Source organism: Lytechinus pictus, unplaced genomic scaffold, assembly GCF_037042905.1.
Source record: "Lytechinus pictus isolate F3 Inbred unplaced genomic scaffold, Lp3.0 scaffold_19, whole genome shotgun sequence".
In the NCBI taxonomy this organism is placed as follows: Eukaryota; Metazoa; Echinodermata; class Echinoidea; order Temnopleuroida; family Toxopneustidae; genus Lytechinus; species Lytechinus pictus.
This window is the reverse complement of record NW_026974140.1, coordinates 19,039,804-19,066,982: the sequence shown is the minus strand read 5'-3', so window position 1 is coordinate 19,066,982 and position 27,179 is coordinate 19,039,804. Positions and strand designations below refer to the sequence as shown.

General features: G+C 36.9%; 1 protein-coding gene across 1 annotated transcript in view; it reads right to left on the bottom strand.

Annotated features, from left to right (window-relative positions):
- Nucleotides 1–13,324, bottom strand: part of LOC129260740 (phosphorylase b kinase regulatory subunit alpha, liver isoform-like) — a 43,722-nt gene extending 30,398 nt beyond the window's left edge. The window contains exons 1-5 of the mRNA XM_064114607.1: nt 13,247–13,324; nt 13,016–13,132; nt 2,947–3,105; nt 1,963–2,179; nt 1,124–1,206 (exon numbers count right to left, since the gene is read on the bottom strand). Of these exons, the coding sequence (XP_063970677.1) occupies nt 1,124–1,206; nt 1,963–2,179; nt 2,947–3,105; nt 13,016–13,132; nt 13,247–13,324 (654 nt within the window). The remainder of the gene's footprint in view (nt 1–1,123; nt 1,207–1,962; nt 2,180–2,946; nt 3,106–13,015; nt 13,133–13,246) is intronic.
- Nucleotides 13,325–27,179: the final 13,855 nt, after the last annotated feature.

Sequence of the window (27,179 nt, the reverse complement as noted above, 5' to 3'; positions counted from 1 at the left end):
ATACCCCCAACGTGGCCAAAGTTCTTTGACCTTACATGACCTTTGACCTTGATCATGTGACCTGAAACTCGCACAGGATGTTCAGTGATACTTGATTACTCTTATGTCCAAGTTTTATGAACTAGACCAACACACTTTCAAATTTATGGCTGTAATTCAACAAATACCCCAATTTGGCCAAAGTTCATTGACCCTAAATGACCTTTGACCTTGATCGTGTGACCTGAAACTTGCACAGGATGTTCAGTAATACTTGATTACTATTATATCCAAGTTTCATGAATCAGATCCATAAACTTTCAAAGTTATGGCTGTAATTCAACAAATACCCCAATTTGGCCAAAGTTCATTGACCCTAAATGACCTTTGACCTTGGTCATGTGACGTGAAACTCATGCAGGATGTTCAGCGATACTTGATTAACCTTATGTATAAGTTTCATGAACTAGGTCCATATATTTTCTAAGTTATGATGACATTTCAAAAACTTAACCTTAGGTTAAGATTTTGATGTTGATTCCCACAACATGGTCTAAGTTCATTGACCCTAAATGACCTTTGACCTTGGTCATGTGACATGAAACTCAGGCAGGATGTTCAGTAATACTTGATTAACCTTATGGCCAAGTTTCATGAACTAGGTCCATATACTTTCTAAGTTATACTGTCATTTCAAAAACTTAACCTCAGGTTAAGATTTGGTGTTGACGCCGCCGCCGCCGTCGGAAAAGCGGCGCCTATAGTCTCACTCTGCAATGCAGGTGAGACAAAAATTATCCTTCAGCAGAGCAGTGATAAAATTAGTATTGAAACACCAATGGAACTGATATAATAGTCCTTGCTAAATATTTCATTGTAAAATCTATCATTACACTATTAACATCCACAATCTCTCTCAACAAAAACCCCCTCACTTTTACATGTATTTGGTTCATTTCCTCTAAAAATAGACTTGACAAAGCTTATTCACTAGTACATATGTACATTCCTTTGTTACAAAGACATATAGACGCAAATACAAAAAATACAAACTATATTAATTTTCTAGGAAATGGATGGTTTTCAAATTCTTCGCCAATTTAGTTCATAGAGAAGATGACTTATTCAAGAAGATTTAACTTACCGCTATCATGTAAGCATCCTCAATATAAAAGACAAGGTTCTGGATAAATGCTACTTCATCTAATGTAAAGACTATCTGAAGACCTGTTTGAAAGTAAATTAGAAATAAGAAACAGAACATTTTTAATTCTTAAAATATTATGTACATACACCTTATCTGATATGATAAGATCACAACTGTAAATAAAGCAGGACCACCAAAATAAAACCAAAACAGGGTCATTAATGAGTTTTTCATCAACAACAAGATATTCAACATTATGCAACAAATACAAGTTTTAAATTGTATTTTTAATATAATCTAATTATCAACGTTATATGTATGTTTCCAGAGAAGAAAGAGATCAGGCACCTTTATAAACTGTAAATTATTTCTTCTACAAAACAGAATTAATGTCATGACAGACAGGACCCTGTATTTTCATCTAACCATTTACCCATCAAACAGGAAGTATGTTGTTTGAAAATGTATGTGTATGTTTGAGTAATCCGAACATCTGTCTATATTCTATTTAATAATAATAATGGATTGCAGGAGCTTTACTTTTATTGCTGAATTTTTCTTTTGAGGTTTACATACATGGAAATGAAGATAAATTGAATGTTAATTATAATATAGGAAGAATTTGATAATGAATCAGCCATTAGTATTTACATGTTAAAGTATTCAACAGTGCAATGGGTTATACTACAGTCAGACCAACCAAGGACGTGTTCACGTCCCTGAACCAACGAAACTGACAAACCGATCAAAGCTACATGTATTACGTTACTTTGAATCATCGGTTGGATTGTTTTCGGTTTCCTTGGGGTAACTGTAGCATCACAAATAAAACTTACCAGACACAGTCATCTGAGATAAAAGCAGTAGGTAGAGGGATGTAGCATCAATCTGAAGGTGACCCCATTCTCCATCTTTGACACATGTATCACCGGTCTCACTGTCATACTTGGCGTGTAAGCAATCACCAGGGCTTTGGGTTAGTTTGAATGATTCTACCTTCTCTACCTGCTTCATCATACTAGTCAGCAGACCTCTCATTAGCTTCACTACTTGCTGTTCATATACAGAAAAACATTAATATTAATTATAATAATAGTCTGCTTTCATATCTGTGCCCTTAATACATCGGATCGACGTCTCTAAGTGCTCTATGGAAATATTATTATCCTGATCATTGGATCCTGGCATGCATGCACACAAATGCACTTTTTCCACCTCCTGGGTAGCATTCCAACAAGAGTTCCAAGACTCAAATGCTAGGCATATAGGTTTTTGCATCCTATTGGGTACCCATTTAGCACCTGGGTGGAGAGTGGCAAATTGTGGATTAACGCCTTGCCAACGCTACAGTGGGATTCGAACACACAACCCAAGTTTGTTTACGAGTCGAGAGTCAGAACAACTACACCCTGACGCTTGCAACATCGAAAGAAAAGATCCTCTCCAAACACTAGTAAGGAATTGCTCAAAGAAGACTAATGCTTCAGGAAATCAACCCTGTTGGAAATAATGACAAACACACTGTTTGGTCACGTCAAAAATACATGCATGACAATACATCATAGTTTCTAAAACATTATGAACTCCGAATGGTGTATGTTGGGGTCACTGGTTTTCCATAAATGAGAACAATCCGTTCTATCACACCTCTTTGTAAAAAAGGGTCAAGGATAAGCAGGGCCTGTTGGTAGAGCAGTTTCAAAACTGAAATAGCTACTCAAAGTACATAGAAACATCATAATGATATCAATTTAGTATCTTGCTGTTAAGATCAAACCAAAGAAGAGAGAAAAAATACAAACTTGGTTAGCCTTCCATACCTGTTCAAGCTCATATGCTTTAGCCCTATCTTCATCCAGGTCAGCTTGCTTGCGATATGCCAAGGCCAACCCCCAGACAGAGATGATACTATATACATTATCTCTAACCCAGGCATGTTTCTGGTCTGCTGTGGCTTGTAATAAACCAGATATAGGATTCTAAATTAAAAAAAAGAGAAATATGTCAAGTTTCAAATATAAAAAAGGTTCCCATAACTTGAAATGATATTGAAAACAACAGCATTTAAACTTGGAAAGGAAAAAAAATCAGCAACCATCCGATTCCACCTCTGGAAATGTAACCTTTGAATACGTTGGCCTATTTTCACTTATTTAATAGATAAATGCTTGATGGGGGGGGGACATAGTAAGTTTCTATTACAGTTATTCATCATATTCCTTGGCCCACTTCTAAATTGAATTCTTAAAATTGTTTTTTTTTTTCAATTAAATCTAAACAAAGTGTTTGTGTGGGCTACACATTTTTTTACTTTCTACCATTTTAACAATTAATAGTAGAGCCTTTAGTCTGAAAATGAGGATCTTCCCTTATTTACAAGGATTGTCTTTGTTTATAATGATATTTACACATAATGAATCTAGGAAAATTAATTCACCTGTCAAGGGGGGGGGGGGCTATCAGCAGTTATCAATGAGTAATTCATTACTTTCATTTCTGTGGTTTTTATCAGTGAATAAATAATACAATTTGGGGTGTATATCTACATTTTTCTGCTGTGCCAATGTTAACATTTTCGTCCTTGTCATGTTATCATTTATATTAAAAAATGTTTGTGTTACTAGCATTGCCTACAGGTGTAGATAGTGACTCAGAATTTGATTTTATTTACATGTATGATATTGATGTTATTTGTAATCATGATTCTGTTTTCATCAGGTCATTGATGAAAAACAGCCTTTTGCTGATCTTTTGTACCAGAATAAATGAATTTTAATAAATAAATGAATAATAAATAAATAAAGTTACTAGTTATCTGTCTTTATTTACTCTTGTACAACTCTATAGAGAATTTTAGAGATGTATGATACTCATTGCCACTGGTTCCCATTTTTGAAGAGTATAAAAAGATAGTTTACGATCTAGATCCTATTCCCTTATTTGTTTTATTTCTGATTTATTTACTAGTAAATTGGGAGTTTCTTTTGAGACAGCCAACCCAAACACCCTAACCACCCTAATTTTTTATTTTTTTAAACTTTGTAATTGTGAAAGTGGCAGGGTGGTCTTGATCTTGAAGGGCAGGGAAATGCGGGGTAGATTAATTAATTAGAAAGTTAGAGGGTCTATATACAATTCCACATTTCCATTTTTTTTTTGGAAATTTCATGTATTTTGTCCTGAAAAGTGAACATTCTGGGCAATGTTTGTGATCCTGATCAAGATGCGTATGTAACTAGATAATTACTGCGAGCGCAGAGTGTGAGCAGAATTTTTAAATATATTCTGGCTTGATCTTAAAGGGACCTGTTAAGGACTGTTTACAGTTAGACATGAAGACGATCTTTCAACAAATAAATAATGCGAACGCCAATGTTCTCGTCAGTGTAGAAAACACGCGTTGCATGCGACACGCACGCATTCCACAAGCTCTTCATGCGTCACACGCAAAAACGTGTGCAACACATGCAAAAAAAAAAGATATATATATTTTTAAAAGGGGATAATTATCAGAAATAATTGTTGCATCATTCATCATCAATCCTCAAAAGTTTAGGATGTGTCAGAATCATCTCAACAAACTACGATCTTATTATTGATGACCGGATGATGTCCATGCATAAACACCGGTGCATTTCCACTTCCAGCCGGCCAGCCAGCCACGCTAGCTTTGCCAGCGCACCGTCGCGGCTAGCTAGCGCTTTGCCAGCGCACCGATGTGGCTAGCTAGCGCTAGCCGAGCAAGCTTGACATGCACGTTTGGAACTGAATTTTCTGGGGTGCGACGTAGCCTTTCAGTTTTACATGATACCATATCCCGATAGTTTTCAAGAAATTGTGATTTTAAAATGAATCGTTCCACATAATTTTCCCCGATAATTCATATTTTCATTGATGAAATAATGTTATTTATTTGACGGCTAATTTAGCTTGTTTTCAACGTATATTTTCATTCTTTCATGACAAACTGACTATCATTTCTTGTACTGTTTCTCACATGTGTGTACAGTTTCTTCCATTGATTTAATATTGTTTTGAAACCTAACATGCAAACGGATGTTATCATCTTTTGAGGCCTTCCTAATCGATACATGTATGTCATGCCACCCCCCCCCCCCGCGATCCTGCATCTTGCAGATCAGAATTTCAGAAATATGCCTTAAAACTTTGATGATGAAAATGGTCAAAACACATTTTTGAAGTCTTATTTTCTGAAAAAAATAAAACATGGTAAAAATAACTGATAAGTGATTTTGTGTATTTCCAAATTTTCCCCCACAGAAAACACACATTCATGGTTTGTAGGTGTCATTTCCAAGTGACCAAACATTAAAGGGGGAGTTCACCCCGACAAAAAGTTTATTGTAAAGATAGCAGAAAAAATAATGATAAGTATGGAAAATCCATCAAAGATTTTAAAAGTTATTAGAATTTTACTTTTCTTTTATTTGTAAAGTTGCTGATTAAAAAAAAACTTTATGAAATGTCCATCACCACCCAAAGCAATGGCTCGCGTGGCTGTTTTATCTGCGTATCTCAGCTCAATAAACATGCGTGCACATGTTTTCGATTTAGACCTAGAATCTGGGCATTATGAATACATTTTTTCAATCATGAATATCAATAATGCGAGCACAGAGCACGACCTGGGCCTTATCGTCATCCAAGTCACTGGGGACAAACTTGAGACACACCTCAAATATCAGCAATCTTTCAATGGAATCCACGGTTGGACGATTTTCAAAAGAAATCTATTGTTCGCGGTGCAAAACGGTGCGAAGCGTCTCACTGATCGGGGACTTCCTTCCACCACACGTTTTCCCCATTGACATAATAACAACTGACTCGGACACTTTTTCAAAGGACAAAAATAGTCTTTTCTTTTCTCTCCTGTGGCTGTATATTCTTCCAAGTTGATGAAACAATGATCAAAAACACTATTTAACTATCTTAATAGCATATTACTCGTTATCCAAGTCCCCTGCTACGAGAAATTAGACAGTCTCAACACGGGAAGGGGACTCGGATCACGAGGAGTAATTAGACAGTTAAATAGTGTTTTTAATATGATTTTCATTAATTTTAATGATTCATATTATCAAAAATATTCATTTATCATCTCTAGGAAACTGTCTAAAAGTGGCAGAGTGGTTTTGAAGAGGAGGGAAATGAGGGGTAGATGAATATCAACGGGTTAATTGCCGTTTTGTATTTTTAGGAGAGGGGACTTGGATCCTAGTAATAGTACTCCTCGTTATCCAAGTCTCCTCCTATGGGAAATTTGACGTTTTAAAACGGGGAGGGGACTTGGATCGCGAGTAATAGTACTCCTCGTTATCCAAGTCTCCTCCTATGGGAAATTTGACGTTTTAAAACGGGGAGGGGACTTAGATCACGAGTAATAGTACTCCTCATTATCCAAGTCTCCTCCTTTGAGAAATTAGACAGTCTTAACACGGGAAGGGGACTCGGATCACGAGGAGTAATTAGACAGTTAAATAGTGTTTTTAATATGATTTTCATTAATTTTAATGATTCATATTATCAAAAATATTCATTTATCATCTCTAGGAAACTGTCTAAAAGTGGCAGAGTGGTTTTGAAGAGGAGGGAAATGAGGGGTAGATGATTATCAACGGGTTAATTGCCGTTTTGTATTTTTAGGAGAGGGGACTTGGATCACGAGTAATAGTACTCCTCATTATCCAAGTCTCCTCCTTTGAGAAATTAGACAGTCTTAACACGGGAAGAGGACTCGGATCACGAGGAGTAATGAGACAGTTAAATAGTGTTTTTAATATGATTTTCATTAATTTTAATGATTCATATTATCGAAAATATTCATTTATCATCTCTAGGAAACTGTCTAAAAGTGGCAGAGTGGTTTTGAAGAGGAGGGAAATGAGGGGTACATGAATATCAATGGGTTAATTGCCGTTTTGTATTTTTAGGAGAGGGGACTTGGATCACGAGTAATAGTACTCCTCGTTATCCAAGTCCCCTCCTATGGGAAATTTGACGTTTTAAAACGGGGAGGGGACTTAGATCACGAGTAATAGTACTCCTCATTATCCAAGTCTCCTCCTTTGAGAAATTAGACAGTCTTAACACGGGAAGGGGACTCGGATCACGAGGAGTAATTAGACAGTTAAATAGTGTTTTTAATATGATTTTCATTGATTTCAATGATTCATATTATCGAAAATATTCATTTATCATCTCTAGGAAACTGTCTAAAAGTGGCAAAGTGGTTTTGAAGAGGAGGGAAATGAGGGGTAGATGATTATCAACGGGTTAATTGCCGTTTTGTATTTTTAGGAGAGGGGACTTGGATCACGAGTAATAGTACTTCTCGTTTCCAAGTCCCCTCCTATGAGAAATTGGACAGTCTTAACACGGGAAGGGGACTCAGATCATGAGGAGTAATTAGACAGTTAAATAGTGTTTTTAATATGATTTTCATTAATTTTAATGATTCATATTATCAAAAATATTCATTTATCATCTCTAGGAAACTGTCTAAAAGTGGCAGAGTGGTTTTGAAGAGGAGGGAAATGAGGGGTAGATGAATATCAACGGGTTAATTGCCGTTTTGTATTTTTAGGAGAGGGGACTTGGATCCTAGTAATAGTACTCCTCGTTATCCAAGTCTCCTCCTATGAGAAATTAGACAATCTTAACACGGGAAGGGGACTCGGATCACGAGGAGTAATTAGACAGTTAAATAGTGTTTTTAATATGATTTTCATTAATTTTAATGATTCATATTATTGAAAATATTCATTTATCATCTTTAGGAAACTGTCTAAAAGTGGCAGAGTGGTTTTGAAGAGGAGGGAAATGAGGGGTAGATGATTATCAACGGGTTAATTGCCATTTTGTATTTTTAGGAGAGGGGACTTGGATCACGAGTAATAGTACTCCTCGTTTCCAAGTCCCCTCCTATAAGAAATTGGACAGTCTTAACACGGGAAGGGGACTCGGATCACGAGGAGTAATTAGACAGTTAAATAGTGTTTTTAATATGATTTTCATTAATTTTAATGATTCATATTATCTAAAATATTCATTTATCATCTCTAGGAAACTGTCTAAAAGTGGCAGAGTGGTTTTGAAGAGGAGGGAAATGAGGGGTAGACGAATATCAACGGGTTAATTGCCGTTTTGTATTTTTAGGAGAGGGGACTTGGATCACGAGTAATAGTACTCCTCGTTATCCAAGTCCCCTCCTATGGGAAATTTGACGTTTTAAAAAGGGAGGGGACTTGGATCGCGAGTAATAGTACTCCTCGTTATCCAAGTCTCCTCCTATGAGAAATTGGACAGTCTTAACACGGGAAGGGGACTCGGATCACGAGGAGTAATTAGACAGTTAAATAGTGTTTTTAATATGATTTTCATTAATTTTAATGATTCATATTATCGAAAATATTCATTTATCATCTCTAGGAAACTGTCTAAAAGTGGCAGAGTGGTTTTGAAGAGGAGGGAAATGAGGGGTACATGAATATCAATGGGTTAATTGCCGTTTTGTATTTTTAGGAGAGGGGACTTGGATCACGAGTAATAGTACTCCTCGTTATCCAAGTCCCCTCCTATGGGAAATTTGACGTTTTAAAACGGGGAGGGGACTTAGATCACGAGTAATAGTACTCCTCATTATCCAAGTCTCCTCCTTTGAGAAATTAGACAGTCTTAACACGGGAAGGGGACTCGGATCACGATGAGTAATTAGACAGTTAAATAGTGTTTTTAATATGATTTTCATTAATTTTAATGATTCATATTATCGAAAATATTCATTTATCATCTCTAGGAAACTGTCTAAAAGTTGCAGAGTGGTTTTGAAGAGGAGGGAAATGAGGGGTAGATGATTATCAACGGGTTAATTGCCGTTTTGTATTTTTAGGAGAGGGGACTTGGATCACAAGTAATAGTACTTCTCGTTTCAAAGTCCCCTCCTATGAGAAATTGGACAGTCTTAACACGGGAAGGGGACTCAGATCACGAGGAGTAATTAGACAGTTAAATAGTGTTTTTATATGATTTTCATTAATTTTAACGATTCATATTATCAAAAATATTCATTTATCATCTCTAGGAAACTGTCTAAAAGTGGCAGAGTGGTTTTGAAGAGGAGGGAAATGAGGGGTAGATGATTATCAACGGGTTAATTGCCGTTTTGTATTTTTAGGAGAGGGGACTTGGATCACGAGTAATAGTACTCCTCATTATCCAAGTCTCCTCCTTTGAGAAATTAGACAGTCTTAACACGGGAAGAGGACTCGGATCACGAGGATTATTAGACAGTTAAATAGTGTTTTTAATATGATTTTCATTAATTTTAATGATTCATATTATCTAAAATATTCATTTATCATCTCTAGGAAACTGTCTAAAAGTGGCAGAGTGGTTTTGAAGAGGAGGGAAATGAGGGGTAGATGAATATCAACGGGTTAATTGCCGTTTTGTATTTTTAGGAGAGGGGACTTGGATCACGAGGAGTATAGTTTTATAGTGTTTTAATTCAATTCTATTTATTTTAATAATTCATATCGAAAATAGGAAACTGTCTAAAAGTGATACAGTGATTTAATTCGGATGGAGGAGGACTTGAATCACGAGGAGTAATTATACAGACATTCTTTTTACCTGACAAAATAAAGCAATGGAGACTGAAGAGGGAGATGCAATTTGATTTATTTAGTAAAAACGTGATAGACGAAATAAAGCATAACCAAAAGAAACATACATATGAAAAGAGATTTATTTAGCAAAAAAAGTACGACGAAATAAAGCTATAAGGACTGAAAAAGAAGTAGATGCAATTCTGATTTATTTATTAAATTAGGAATCAACGAAATAAAGCAATGGAGACTGAAGAGGGATAAGGCCTATTGATTTATTAAGTAAAAAAATAAGACAAAATAAAGCAAATTTTATATTGTGAGAAACATAAAAAGATGAATATAATCCTGATTTATTTATATGAAAAGTACTTGTTTACGACTCTAAAGCAATAGATATTGAAAAGAAGTAGATGCAATTCTGATTTATTTAGTAAATTATGAATTGACGAAATAAAGCAATGAGACTGAAGAGGTATAGGGCCCATTGATTTATTTACTAAAAACGTAGACGAAATAAAGCAAATTTTATATTGTGAGAAACATAAAAAGATGAATATAATCCTGATTTATTTATATGAAAAGTGCTAATTTACGAAATAAAGCAATAGAGATTGAAAAGAATAAGATGCAATTCTGATTTATTTAGTAAACTAGGAATCGACGAAATAAAGCAATGGAGACTGAAGAGGGATAGGGCCTATTGATTTATTTAATAAAAATGTAAACGAAATAAAAGCAAATTTTATATTGTGAGAAACATAAAAAGATGAATCCTGATTTATTTATATGAAAAGTGCTAATTTAATATAGCAATAGAGATTGAAAAGAAAAAGATGCAATTCTGATTTATTTAGTAAATTAGGAATCGACGAAATAAAGCAATGGAGACTGAAGAGGGATAGGGCCTATTGATTTATTTAAAGGAGAATGAAACCCTTGAAACCAGCTGAGTCCATATCAAAGAGAAAAATCAAAGAAACATATTGTTGAAAGTTTGAGGAAGATTGAATGAATAATAAGAAAGTTATGAGCATTTGAATATTGAGATCACTAATGCCATGTAGATCCTCCCATTGGCAATGCGACCAAGATCTGTGATGTCACACACGTACAACTCCCTCATTACTTTAGTACTTATTTCACTTATATTCTCACTTTTAGTCTATCACAAGGTGAGATGTTCTCTTTATGAGAGAGTACAGAGGTTTCACAACATTATATCATTGATGAATCGTTTGTCATGATTAGAATGAGCAAAAAGAGATGTTTTGGGGGTATATTTTCAGTGTCCAAAAGGGGAGAGTTGTTCATCTGTGACATCATCGATCTTGGTCGCATTGCCAATGGGAGGATCTCCATAGCATTAGTGATCTCGACATTCAAATGCTCATAACTCTTCTATTGCTAGTCCTATTTTACTCAAACTTTTGTTGATCTTAATTCTTATTCTTTGATTTTTTCTGCTTTCACAAAAGCTACATGGGCTTCCTCAGACCCCTATTAGAGTACGCTAGCCCAGTGTGGAATGGAGGACTAACTAAACAACAAGTGAGTCGTCTAGAGAGGGTGCAGAAAAGATCCCTCAAAATAATCTTGGGACCCAATTTCCAGTCATATGATTCTGCTCTCAATGTATTGGACCTCCCCTCTCTTGCAGACAGAAGAAAGGCACTGTGTTTGACTTTTGCCGAAAGACTGATTTCAAATGAGAGGGTATCCTATCTTATACCCCCTCCTAAGAACACCAGAACTTTGCGCAAATCAAACACAAGAGAACAATTAAAATGTAGAACTAATAGATTTCGGAACAGTCCCATCCCATACTTGATCGACCTCCTGAATTCTCAATCATGACTTAATAATCAACCCACATCTATAGTATGGTATTTCTCTGTCTGCTGCTCTTATCAGTCAATTGATTTTTTTTTAAATTTTTAATCATTAGTATGTCACACTATTTGTATAATATGTACTCTATTTCTACTCGCAATTATGAACATTAGTCAGTTATTTTCACCATTTGTATACAATCATTATGTTTTTTAGTATTGTAGATGACATAAATATTCTGTTTGACATGCTTATAGAATTAGCCAATTTGTATATAATCAAATATCATTTAAAAATATATGATCTTTGAAAATCAGGTATTATTGTATTACACAAGAATTGAACAAATTTTGAAAGGTAACTTTTCTTGCGCATATCATGTGAGGATATAAATCCATAATCTCTTAAATTTTACAATGTACTTACTAATTGATGGACTCGTATGATCTCTATGTTGTATTCCTTTTCCTTCCTTGCAGCTCCTTTCTTCCTGTTGTTTGTCTTTCTCTATCCATATTTCTCCCTCTCTTTTTTATCCATCTCTCTTCCTCTCTTTTTTTGAAAGTTTGAATTGTAAATACTACTGCTTTTCTCTGATGTACAAGAACTATATACCGGTAAATGATAATCTGGACCACTATACCAATATGTGTTGAGGATAATATTTTACTTTCAAATTCTTCTTTGTTTATTCTTACGTAAAATTTCGCAGCCTTACAACTTCATGTTTTCACCTCCTTCATAATGTTTGTACCTTCCATTCTTCTGACTCTCTGCTCCACTCCTACCCTTCACTCCCCCCTCTCTCTCTCTATTCCTATCCACCCCCTCTCTCTCTCTATCTGCCTCTCCTCCTTCCCATTTCTCTCTCACAACACAAGTAATTTTCAATACCATACTTTATCCGTATTATTTATTTTGTAATTATCTGTGTTATTGTTTGAATATTTTTTGTGTATTTATTACCTTGTGAATATATCGCAATTCGGCCTTAGCCGCGATGATGTATTGATTTTTATTAATAAACCATTTATCTATCTATCTATCTAACTTGCTCCAAGAGTTTCATTCTCCTTTAATATTAATAATAAAAACGTAAACGAAATAAAGCAAATTTTATATTGTGAGAAACATAAAAAGATGAATATAATCCTGATTTATTTATATGAAAATTACTAGTTTACGAACTAAAGTAAAGCAATATAGAGATTGAAAAGAAGTAGGCCCTAGATGCAATTCTGATTTATTACGCCAATAAAGTGGAGACTGAAATTGAATAGACAAGTGGCACACAACTACGAGGCCGTTGGTAGAGACAGGTAGGACATGTTTTACGTTGTGAAAAATTGTCGTTGGATCCGAGTCAGCGGGGATTTGGATCACGATAATCATGATAATGCCCGACCTGAATTATATATTCACAACTTACTGTGTAAAATATGAATGATTCAGCAGGCGGCACTGCTGCGCCACCAGCCGGCCACAAAGCCACGGCCCACGCCGCACCACAGCCAGGCACAGACTCGACACAGCTACAGCGCACAGCCTACATACATGTAACGTTAGTTAGACCATGTATATTATTGGTTAGACGGTACACAGCCACACTCCACAGCAGCACAGCCACAAAAGGCACAAGCACGGAATCGGAGATTCTTACCTGATATGCTAGAATTGTCTCTGAAACAAGACGATAGTAGTAATCTAGTCGAACTCCTGAATTACTTCTGCTCCTCATACTGGATATTTACAATTATAATAGGATTTCACTGCGTCTGTGACTCATGGATATTTCTTTTTTTGGTGGTATCGCACTTAGTCCCAGCGCACAGTGTTTACATTTTCGCCATACTTGCTTGGGCACTTCCTAGTTGAAATTAGCAGCTATTTTCATTTTAGCTTTTTTTCCTTTTCTTTTTGGCGTAACAAAAAATAATGCCCCCCCCCCCCCAACGCTTCCCGAAACGCAACATTTCTCGCGCAACTTTTATTTTGAGATCAAATTCGCGACAGACCAGTGGCGTACCGCGGGGGGGGGGGGGGGCAAGCTGCTCCCCCCTGGCGGATTTCACCGGGAAAATTAAAAAACGGGAAAAAGAGAAAAGGGAGGGAGAAAGAAAAGGAAAGGGGAAAAGGAAAGGGGAAAGTGAAAAGAAAACGAAGAATTTTTTTTTATGAAAAAGGAAGAAAAGCGGGAAAAGGAACCAAAGAAGAACTTACATTTGAGAAAGAACAAATCATTCCGAAATAGGCCTATGTAATGGAATAGCATGATGGGAAATAAATCAAAAGATGACAAAGTGGCAAACAATAGCGGGAAAGGAAGGTAGAATGGAATTATAGTCAAAAGCTAAATTGGAAAACAATTAAGAAAAGGGACAAGAAAAAAAACTTAATAACACGACCGGGCTGCCGTGGATTGTTCAAAAGTAAAGAATAAACATTGTGCTATATATATAAGCTTGCTAAATTTTGTGCAAATAATTAAGCTACCGGGGCTACCGGGGCTACCCAGACCCCATGCAGTAGGGGCTGTTCATCTATAACCTTCAAATGTAACGCCGCCCGTAGGGACCCTTCCTATAAGCTTTACGTTATATTTCAATCAATGGCGTACAGGCGCGGGGGGATCTTGGTTCCACACCCAAGAGGAAATAAAAGAAGTTATAGCTAGGAGACAACGTGAAATTAATTGAAACAATGAAATGTGTTATTTGCTGAATATAACAGAAAAATCTATCACATAATTAGAATTTAATTTCAATAGGCACTTTTTTGCAGCTCACTTTGCTCGCTGGCGACTTGTTACAAATTTTCCCACATTGCTATATGTTTTGCCCCTCAAAATATTTGGTTCATTACGCAACTGGGTTGAATAAATGTGTTGTGTAAAAGCTATATTCTGTATATATACCCGCGATTTGATTAAAAATAGTGGCAATCTTCGAGGTTTAAATGGCTTTGATATCAAGAAGTTCCGGGGGCTCCGCCCCGGCCCGGACCCCAACCGCATAGCACTGCCGTATATGAGTATAGAAGGGTTGGGCCATGGCCCTAAAAGTTGTACAACCAAGAGCAAAAAAAAAAGGAGGAAAGAAAAGCAAAGGAAAAGTGCAGGATATGAGTTTATTTACAGAATATAATGTCAAAAAATATCTCAAAGTTAGATTCTCATGAAAAGGTGATTTTTTTTCTCGCTCGCTTCGCTATAGCTCGGGACTTATATTAAGCAGCTTTTTAGCACATGCGCCATACTGCGCCCCTCGTTTTTTGTACTCTTCACGCTACTGCCGCAAAGAGGTGTACAGACCACAAAAAAAGGAATGGTAATTAAGAGAGTGAAATATATTATTCTCTTGATGTCAAAATCTATCACAAAAAATTGGATTTTTGTATTAAAAATGCCAAAATTTTTGCTCACTCGCTTTGCTCGCCTGCAACGTTTTTTTTTTAAAGATAAATTCTGCCCGATACGCAATATCTGGCCCTCTCAAAATCGTCGCCTCGTTACACCATTACGCCTGTTCATACCATATGATACAAAAAAAAAGGTTATACCGGGAAATTTGCTGGCTCTTGCCCCCCCCCCCCCCCCTGGCCACCAACCCCTGTTACGCCTGAATCAAACCATTGCAAGGATTTGTTTTACAAAACACATTACTTCAACGTATATTGGCATATTATACAAACCAAAACACTTTTTAGAGAATTATAGAAGGTAGATGGGAAATGTGGGAAAGCTTCTAAGACGTCCCGAGCGCGGCGAGAAATGGATGTACGTTTGAAATGAAATTCTAAATATATAAAGGGCATGTCAGTAACCCTTTATTTTTGGCTGGGGACATCGGCAATGCTTGGATGGTACCTCGATCGCGCGAATCCCGTTATTGCATATGAAATTTATAAAAGGTAATATAGACTTCGTACACACACGTACGCCACCCGATTGTTCATTTAATACCGTTCTTTATTTTTCATCCTCGGCAACTCCGAGTCGATCGGCTGATTCAGATTTATGTTAGCAATTTCGCTCATCCATTCTACCTAATTTCCCGTGTCTTTGGTCCCTTTTCTTTCCCTTTCCCGCCATTACTTCCCATTTCATTTTGCCATCTCTTAATTCACCCCTTTCTCACCCAGGACCAAAATCCAATTGAAACCAATTTCCAACTGGTTTCAATAGGTTTTAACTGGAATATAACAATTTCCAATTGAAACCATACAATTGGAACCAGTCGGGCAACTGGAAATCCTAACTGGAACCAGTTGAGTAACTGGAAATGTCTTCCAACTGGAAATGACTTTTAACTGGAACCAGTAGTAACCCTAACTGGAACCAGTTGGGTAACTGGAAATGTCTTTCAACTGGAAATGACTTCTAACTGGAACCAGTTGTAACTGGAAATCCTAACTGCATGGAACTTGGGTAACTGGAAATCCTAACCGGATCCAGTTGGGTAACTGGAAATTACTTCCAAATGGTTTCCATTTGGAAATTTTTCCAGTTACCCAACTGGATCCAATTGAAACCAGTTGATTCGCATATTATCTGCCAATGTGTACAGATTAATGTTTTATGTGATTCATCATCATTTACATGTGTAATTGTTTAAGATAAATGTTTAGAATACCTAGCAGTGAAAACCATGTTCATAAATATTATAGATTATAATTAAAACAGATTAAATATAGATTGTATAGTGACTGCACTACGAGCGCTGATTTTCTAAGAACTAAAAAATCAGCGCTCGTAGTGCAATCACTATACAAGCACTGTAAGTGCTAAATTAGCACTTCATTTTTTACAGTGTAATTAGTACACCACTAACTGTTACCAAATTACACGGCACATGCAAATACATATATTCGAAGCTCCTCCATATAAATATATATGTATAAGAGTCTATATTTTATCAATGCCCTTCATTGGTAATAATAGACATAATTATAACAATTCTTCTGTGTTGGCATGAACAATAGTTAGTACAAATGCTAATTAATTTGTAACTATAATTAATTTCTAACTGGAAATTCCATTGGATCCAGTTGAAACCAATTGATTTCAACTGGAACCATGCAGTTGCCTAATTGGTTTCAACTGAAACCAATTGCCAATTGGTGTTCCAGTTGCCCAATGGGTTTTAACTGGAACAAAATTGGCAACTGGTTTCAATTGGAACCAGTTGTTCCAATTTCCCTATTGAAACCATCAACATCATCATCAGCATGAATTGATGATTCGTATTTAAAAATGTATGCCCATTCTGATTTATAAACGTATTAATTAATTTAATTAGTTAAGTTTGGGATTGTCATTTTTCTTCAAGTAATCTGCTTATGATGACAATCCTTCTCCTGCAAATTGTGAATATCATATAATAATTTGGTAGTTAATCATTTTTGTCTGGAATTATTTTTATTATTTTTAGTACATTTTATTTATGATTCATGCCAAAGATGCTAACATATTATGTTTATTATGTTATGGAAAATGTATTATACGAATGTTCCATGGATGCAGAAGAAAACAATAAATCAAATCATCATCTGTACGGGAGGGTAGGTAGTCCTATAGATCTCCCGGTCGTAAAGACTTGATGCATAATCAAAGGTCTAACAATTACAGTGCGGGCGTGGATGTCAGACAATTTCAAAATGTTTGCTTGACCAAAAAGTCTAATAATGAGTTGATGCGCGCTGGAACCGGGATGTTGATGTTGCAGGCAAACTATTCCAAGATTGAATCACTAGCTCTATTACTGTTGTACAACTGCATGGTTTCAATTGGTTTTGCTCTAATTGGTTTCAACTGGATTTGGTCTGGGCACTCGTTTACTATAGTATTTCTGGATGGTCTTTTTCCTTGTCCCCCTTTATTTCCCTTTCCCTTTTCTCGGGCCTTTACTTTTTCCCTATTTTCTCCCTTTTTCTTACCGCTTCCCTTTCTTTTTCCCTTTCCCCTAGCTTTCCCCGTTTTTTTGTTATTTTCCCGGTGAGCTTCGCCAGCGAGGGGGGGGGGGGCAGAATGCCCCCTTCCCCCTGTTACGCCACTGAAGATCCACCTCAAATTGATTGAACTGAAATAACCACTTATTTTATTAACACTGAATTTAACCACGTGGTTCAGTTACGACTATTGCTGCTGGCCGGCTGGAGAACAACATCCTGCGAGCGAGCTGGAATAAATCAACTTCTATTTCAGCATTTTACTAACCCCTTGGTTCAGAGCTCATCGAAGAGATGAGGTTTCTCATCGTCTAGTCTTCAGCTAAAATCCTGTTAAAAATGTTGTGGAGATGAGGGAACAAATGGAACTCTTTCGACTGAGCCATGCCGCACACGAAGTCCCTCCGACCAGTGATGATTGGCCTGCGGGCTGGGCCGGCGTAGATAACGATTAACGGTACGACTCGCTTGCAAGAAGCCCGACTGCGAGCTGCGCTGCTGCAGAGGCGCACGGCCAATTTAATAATGGGAGACTGTCTCTCATGAGAGTTTATCTCCGACATCAGAGACTTTTGTAAAGAATTTTGGTATCCAATTTCAGAGACAGTGTCCAGTCAGTAGAGGCGCTGGTCAGAAAATTGGGATTGTCCCAGTTTACAAAATACATTACAGGGACTGTCTCATTTTTCAAAGTCAAAGATTTCTCCACACAATTATCTAGGACTAGGAGTAGGAGTAATAGGGTGTCTGGTCTCTGACACTGGAGAAAAAAAATATTTTTCTTATTTCAAGAAAACATTACATTTTCTTTGTGAATTTGAAGAGAAATGACCTTCAGAATGACAGAAATGTTACATTAAAAAAAAAAATCCAATTATTGGCTGCAAAAAAGAAGAATGAAATTGGGTCAATTTTCAGCATTTCCCTGCCATAGGCATAGGCATAGACTGTAGTTAAGAAATGGACTCACACAAATCCAAATATTTAGCTTCTGAGAGCTGTTATAAATTCATTATTAATGCCAAAAACTTGTCGGACTAAAGTTGTCCTAAAAGTTTCTAATAGGAATTTTATGCTCTTTCTGATGGTATGATTTTTATAAAGATTTGGAAATCAGATCACAATGAAAAATTGCGACAAAGACAAAGTGAAAAAATTTGTGCAAACAGAAATTTCATTTTCCCATAGAAAACGCATGGGGAAATGGCAATCTCAACACACACACAAATAAGGGTTTGCAATTTATCTCTAAATCCTCATTTCAAATAATCCTATAAACTTCTCCTTACTGTCAAAAGATGCCCCTGAATTTTCTCTTTCCATACATGCCAAACACAAGTTAATGATTAATTCAGATCACATTTTTATAGCAGCCTGAATTTCCTGAAAAAATGTGCCATATTTTCCCCTAAATCGGCCTGTTTTATGCTGACACTTCAGTGTGGCTTCAGACACCCTACTAGGAAAGTTCATTCACCTGTCAAGTGCCGACATCAATTGAGTGCGCTAGTCAATGTAAACATATCGGGTTTCATAAGATTATTGGAAAACGGCAAGTCATGTAAAATAGACAGTGAACTGGGGGGAATTGAGGTCACTGAATCTATTTTTAGCACTCTCAATCCCTGTAATTGCTGTCTATGTCCCGCAAGGGGTGATAAAAAAAAAACTCCCCATATTAACAAGGACAATCTCAATTTATCAAGACATGATTTGTCGTGGTTTACGAGGATATATCCTTGTTTTCTGGGACAATCCCAATTTTTGGACCAGCGCCTCTACTGCTAGTTTGGGAGACCAATTTCCTTTGTTTACATTTGCTGCAAAATTAAAGGATTACCTTGTCCTTGGCCTTGGTGGCAAATAAAAATGTCATAAGCAGATTCCTCGTGAAAAATTACCCAATACTAGTCTATATACGGTTTCAAACCGCCTCAGTCATAAGAATCCCCGTTAAAATTACGAGAACTTTTAGAGGCTAAAAAATACCCATTTAATTATTCTTGCTTCCACACCGCCCCGAAACATCTACTCTTGGGATAAGTTCCTGAAGTTATGAGCATGCGCAGTATGGTCTGATAAGCTAGCGAGGCGCGAGAGATCACGAATATTATGCGCTATATAAGTACAATATTATTATTAAAAATCACTAGCTCAGCAGGCGGTGACCCGACAATTGCTCCGCCGAAATCTGCTCCGCCGACAATTTCTACGCAAAATAAGACAATTGCTCCGCCGACAATTGCTCCGGACAATTGCTCCGCCGACAGTTGCTCCGTCGACACTTGCTCCGCCGATATGTGCTCCGTCGACACTTGCTCTGCCGATATTTGCTCCGCCGATATTTGCTCCGCCGACATGTGCTCCGCCGACATCTGCTCCGCCGAAAATTGTTCCGCCGACAATTGCTCCGCCGATAATTGCTCCGCCGACATCTGCTCCGATTATGCGACAATTGCTCCGCCAATATTTGCTCCGCCGAAAATTGCTCCGATTATACGACAATTGCTCCGCGACAATTGCTCCGCCGATATTTGCTCCGCCGACATCTGCTCCGATTATACGACAATTGCATGAACATCTTATTTCTCCAAGTTGGTCTATGTTAAATGATAAGAAATTCGTCCTGATACAAATTGTATTGTCGTTGTTTTGTTCTTGTTATTCGTTAATGTTTTATTTATTTTATTCTCCCCCTATCATCACAGCTTTCTGCTTAAAAAACAAAACAAAGTGTTCTCCCTGCCGCTGCCACTTGACAAATTGTAACGGAGAAGGGGAATGACACACTCCCCATTGAAATTGTGAATCTGGATTTTTGTTCATATATTTTTATCATTTAGATCTAGTTTTTACCAGAGATGACTCAGTTATCTTACAGTGTCACACATTCGACACTTGTATTTCTGATCATTATATGATTCGTTTTTTATTGGCTCATCAGAAATCAGAGCCAGTCTCTGTTACTTCTTCCTTACGTAATTATCGCAAGATTGATAAAGCTCAATTCAGTAATGCTTTACTTGACTTAGTTTCATCTCAACCAGAAGACTTAGATAATGTGTCTCTTTTTGACTGGTATGTTTCTGGCGTCACTAAGGTACTCGATACCTGTGCACCATCTTCAACCAAGTCCCGCCCTCTGAAGCGACGTAGACCCTGGTTTAATCAGTCTGTACTTGTTGCTCGCCAGCACCGACGTAAAGCAGAACGTAAATGGCGTAAAACACGACTAGATTCAGATCGCACATTGTTCATAGAAGCTAATAGGAATGTATGTCAAATCATTGATACCGCTAAAGAAGATTTCTTGAAAGAAAAGTTAGGTTCGTGTTCTGTCAAGGAGGTATATCAGATCATTCATTCACTTTTGAACAAGAAGTCGAATCAACTTCCCTTATACGAATCTGCAACCAGATTAGCTCATCAATTCTCTTTGTTTTTTGTCAACAAGATAAGGAGAATAAGAGCTGAACTTGATGCATGTACTGTACCTGTTAACATTCAGTTTAGTGATACTGAAAATCAAAATATTCCACTTTTCGCAGAATTTCAGGTGCTTTCTCAGTCAAATGTATCCAGAATCATTATGTCTTCGGCTACTAAATCCTCCCGACTTGACCCGATTCCTACATGGTTTTTGAAAGAAAACATTGTTCATTTATTACCATTGCTCACAAATGTAATCAATCAATCTCTTTCTACAGGTATTTTCCCTGATCAAGCACATTCAGCAATCATCAAACCTTTTTTGAAGAAATCAGGGTTGGACGTAAATGACATCAGTAATTATAGACCGGTCTCAAACTTAACATTTCTAGGTAAACTCATCGAGAAGGCGGCATGTACTCAACTAGCTGATCATATTGAATCTAATAATATTTTTGATCCTCTCCAATCTGCCTATAGGCCAGGTCACAGCACCGAGTCAGCTCTGATCAAAGTAAAAAATGATATCATGTTTTCTCTCGACTCAAATAATGTAGTTTTTATGGTGCTGTTAGATTTATCTGCCGCGTTTGATACAATAGATCATAACATTTTCATATCTCGGTTATTCAATAGAATAGGCGTTAGGTCCAAAGTCTTATCCTGGTTCCAATCATACCTGTCTGGATGGACTTCGCAAGTTGATATTGACGGCACATTGTCAAATCCCATAACTCTAGAATTTGGACTCCCTCAGGGGTCAATAGTCGGACCCATAGGCTACTCAATATATACTCTTCCAGTTGGCGACATCATCCGAAATCACTGTATCAATTATCATTTTTATGCTGACGACATACAACTATACGTTTCTTTTGATCCGAAGACTCCTGGAGCTCTCAATAATGCACTGGTTAAACTCCAGAATTGTATATCAGATATAAGACAGTGGATGATAGTGAATAAGCTAAAATTAAATGACAAAAAAACTGAATTTTTTGTTGCGGCCTCTACTTATAACTTGCGCAATCTTCCAAATGTTCAACTTGATGTTGATGGTACACTCTTTAGACCATCAGAAAAAATAAGAAACCTTGGTGTCATATTTGATTCCCGCATGTCAATGTCGTACCATATCTCTCATATCTGTAGCACAGTCACTTTTTATTTAAGGAACATTTCTAGAATCAGAAGGTTCATTGACCAGTCTGCCTGTCACAATGCTGTTCGTTCATTGGTTCTGTCTCGTATTGATTATTGCAATGGGCTCCTTTCTACAATTCCCTCTAATCAATTAATTCGTATTCAACGACTACAAAATTGGGCAGCACGATTAATTTTACAGGTTTCCCCGAGATCATCCTTCCCAACCACTCTTTAATTCTCTTCACTGGCTTCCTTTTAAACAGAGAATTACGTTCAAATTACTCTTGATTGTCTACAAAACACTGAATAAACAGGCTCCACAGTATTTAAGTAACTGCTTGAATCTGTATACACCAACTAGAGCACTTAGGTCGGCCAGTGATCACCTTCGCCTCACATATTCATTAACTCGTACATTAGCTGGTGACAGAACTTTTACAGTGTCGGCTTCAAAATCCTGGAACGACCTGCCACTAATAATTAGACAGTCTCCAACATTAGCAATTTTCAAAAAGTCATTAAAAACTCATCTCTTTCGTACTTTGTAGTTTTTAAAATATTACATTTAATTAATTCATTGTAAGCGCTTTGGGCCTAATGGGAAAAGCGCAGTACAAATAATAAGTAATAATAATAATAATAATCATTGGTTTCACTCCGGTCTTGAGCGGGGAGGGAATTTGGGGGGGGGGGGTGCTGGACACAATATCTCTTCTGCTTTCCAGCGACTTATACACCATACATTCGCGCAGGCTCTCTCTCTCTCTCTTTCTCGTTTTGTTCTTTCACGTTGTTTATTTTTTATTGGTGACCGCTTGATTTATTGTATATTTATCAGTATTATAATTATTAATATTTTTATCAATAATTTTTATTTACGTCTTCGGCCTTATCTACCCTTGCACTTTTTTTCCTTCAATTTGTTTCAAACGAAAGTATGATCATCACTGGCGTACAGATGGGGGAGGGGCGTGCTAGGGGTCACGGGTCCCCCATTCTCCCTACCAATGAAGAAAAAAGAATAAAGGAAAGGAAAATAAATGTCATCCTTGTCTCGCCCCCTCCATTTCTTATTAATGGCTTATTACGCTACTGGTGAGTTACTATAAAACTAGACTTCGGTTGTATTTTTGTTCTATTCTGTGCAATAGCGACAATATAAATATATTATAATAAAATAATGAATATATGTATGTATCTCTCCCAGGCTCATTACGTCTAAACAAATAATGTTATTTTTAAAAGACAATAATATATATACCAGCAATAATATAGTTACAAATTCATGAAACCCAATACGCATCTCACTGAATTTATAATGCGAGCACGAAGCACGAGCTGTTATTGACATGGAAAGGGGACATTTATACGCCTTTTTTAAATTGTAAACACGAAGCATATCTCGGGGGGGGGGAGATATCTCGTAAAGAAATGAGAGCACGATGCGTTAATTGAATATTTTTGATATATTTACCAGAGTTACAATTCTATATATTTCTTTTTCTTTGTGTTATTTCTTTCGACAAACTGTAATTGAAGTATTGAAGAGTATATAGGCTGTTATGCCTGCTGATCATGATAGAATGTGGATTATTTTGCTGATTCATTAGATCTTAACATGTGTTCTTTAAATTTGGTAATTTGGGTACATGTTAGAAACACAGGCATTGTGCATTCAGATGCACATTGTGGAAATGAGATTCAGTATTCCTTGCAGCTAAGAAAGGTTTTGAAAATGACACTACTCTCAATTACATGTGTGTGAAAATGAAGGTGTTTGCAGTCATTAAAGTGTAGTTTTGGTTGGAAAACGCATGAAGCTATTAATAGCTTCATGGAAAACGTTAATAAAACTGTCGAGAACGTACAGTCTTCATGATTTCATTTATCTCATGTTCTGATCAGTAAATCAAATAAAAAAATGATAATGACAAGAACTTGTTAAGTTTATCCTTCTATTTCAATCCCATGAATAAACAGAAATCGCGATATTCATAAATAATAAGTCATACACCTCCTTTTTTCCTCAAGCTCTCACTCACTCCCCCTCTTTCTCTCTCTCTCTTTCCCTTTCCCTCCATAACCCTTTTCACAATCATTTTTGTTTGATTTCCGCATAAGCAAAACGACGACGACAATGATAATGATGGTGACGATGAAGATGCTGATAATGATGCTGATGATGATAATGGTGGTACAATGATAATGATAATAAGTACATGAACACACGTTTTCTTCTCATATAGTTCATTCTTGGAAAATACATAGGCGGCCATATACACATGAAGGTATATCATTTATAGAAGAAAATCTTGTTTGATTGATTTTTTTTATTTTTTGAAACTACGTGTAAAATTATATCCCCCATCAACAACAAATTGTTACTTACATTATAACATCATAATGAATATAATTCGACTATTGGCGGACCATATTTAGATTTAGATTAAGATTTATTCATTTTCCGTTCACAGAGCACAACAAAATCAAAGTAACAATACATAGTCAAATTTAAAGTACAATATCAATCGGAATAATGCATAAGAATTAGAACGTATAAACAATGAGAACTAATGCGAACTAAAGTAACCTTGACTAATAACTATATAAAACAGAACATATGGATTTTATTTTTGGATTATTTTTAAAAATTTAATTATCCTTTTTCTATCAGTGAAGAAAACAATCATGATCAACATAAAACAAAAAAGCAACTCACTATTATATACAGTATTATCATAATCTAAAAACCGACATGATGTGGATGTGGAGACCAGACTGAGAGCACTGTGTGTACGAGAGGATATGGAAACCAGAGTGGAGGGGTGTGCCGAGAAGGTGACACGACATGTAGCCTTTCACAAGTTGGTATTTTCTTGAATATTAATTTTTACTTACTGAATGTCTTGGTCATGTTTGTGTGGCACAAAATTTGCCGACAGTAAACATTTTGCGTGACTACAGTACAGGTTTTCGACAAAACAAGGTGGGGTATACCGTTGAATTTCACCTGGAGCAAATGTCTCCACTTCGGAGCATATTTCGCCAGTCTGAGCGATTTTGACGATAAGAATGGGGTATGTCTAATTTGTTTCTATTGTTATAACATGGAGCTATATGGTTATAATAATTACATGAAAACGCATTTTTTTTCTTCATTTTAATCGCCAGGCACGTAATAAAACTTACACAAATGCTCCCCCCCCCCCCCCACCATGAATAAGCATTAAGAATATCTATCCCTCCTTTGTGCTTACCCCTTTTTTTTCTTTTTTTTTCTATATGCATGTATCAGGGGCCGCGGAGCCGGGGGGCTTTAGCCCCCCAATTTTCGAAAGCCGTGTACAAAAAACGTAAGAATGACCATATGATTGTGATTTTTAGCATGGACAGCCCCCCACTTTTGACTCAGCCCTCACTTTGAAAACCGTTCCGCGGCCCCTGTGTATGACATGTAATATATCATGCAAGCATAGTTTAAATTTACTTTGTAAATTCATGGAGCTATGCTCCATGGTAAATTGAAGCCTTCAGCCTGTGCTACAATTGTTATGCGTATGAAAGTACGAATAAAAAATAAATAAATAATTGTCGCATTATCGGAGCAATTTACGGCGGAGCAGATGTCGGCGGAGCAATATATCGGCGGAGCAATTGTCGTATAATCGGAGCAGATGTCGGCGGAGCAATTGTCGCGGAGCAATTGTCGTATAATCGGAGCAATTTTCGGCGGAGCAATTTTCGGCGGAGCAAATATCGGCGGAGCAATTGTCGGCGGAGCAATTTTCGGCGGAGCAGATGTCGGCGGAGCAGATGTCGGCGGAGCAAATATCGGCGGAGAAAATATCGGCGGAGCAAGTGTCGACGGAGCACATATCGGCGGAGCAAGTGTCGACGGAGCAACTGTCGGCGGAGCAACTGTCCGGAGCAATTGTCGGCGGAGCAGTTGTCGTATTTTGCGTAGCAATTGTCGGCGGAACAAATGTCGGCGGAGCAATTGTCATGGAACCCAGCAGGCACCCACGCCCAACTACACGCTGGGCTAAAAGTTCCCGTAAATTGCTTTTACATTACCAAAATACCTGCAACCTTGGAAAAATCCCCACGGAAGTTCTCGTAATTTTGACAAGTAGATCTAGATCTACCTAAAGTTACTTATTTATTTATCTGGACAATAAATACTACCTTATGAACCTTATTATGAACCTTATTTAGTGGGTATTTTCTTTCGGGGAGATTACGCGTAATTTGCTTTCACATTGCCAATATTACCTGGTATTTTCTGATTGGGGTGAATTTCCCAATCAGAAAATGCCTGGAACTGACGAACTTCGAGGCGGTCTGAAACCACCTCTTTTCACTGTCTACTCTAAAAATTCGCCGTCTACTTTTGTTTTGATAAGGATTTTTGTTGTCGTCCGCACATAAAACAAATGGGCTTCTGACCTCAGTGAGAAAAATTTTGGGTGGAAAAAATTACGCTTTTGTTGGTGTTTTGTTCTTTTGCACAGCAAGTCTCTAATATGGGAGATTGTCTCCCATATTGGAGTCTATGGAGAGAGTCTCCCATATTGGCCTTGCGCCTCTACTGACAGTTGCAAATGCAATTTGTTTTTCATTAGTAAGTTGGTCTTGGGAATGATTCACCAGAGCACTAAAAAACTTGAATTTTTGGAATATTTTTGTGTACGCCCTCTATTGGTGGAAAGTATTATATGGCAAGAAAGTTTTCCTTTTTCAATCTCTATTTTTAATTTAGATAAAATAAAAGAATCGAAATTCAAATTAACTTACGTAGAGCCGAGCTGTAATGAAATCTGACATTGTCAAACAATCAAGCATTTAACGTGGAGAAGGTTTACGGTTCACCATGTGTAATATTAGAAAGAAGGGAAAGAAATACAGGCAGAAAGATTGAAATGGAAAGACGAGATAGGATGAAAAGAGAAAATTAGAAGTATTCTTTTCTTGAAAGTGAGTAAAGTCCTGAAAAGGACTGTAAACCTGATGAGGAAGGTTGACTGTCCGTCTTCAGTCTAATTTTCTCTTCATCCTATTTCGTCTTTCCATTT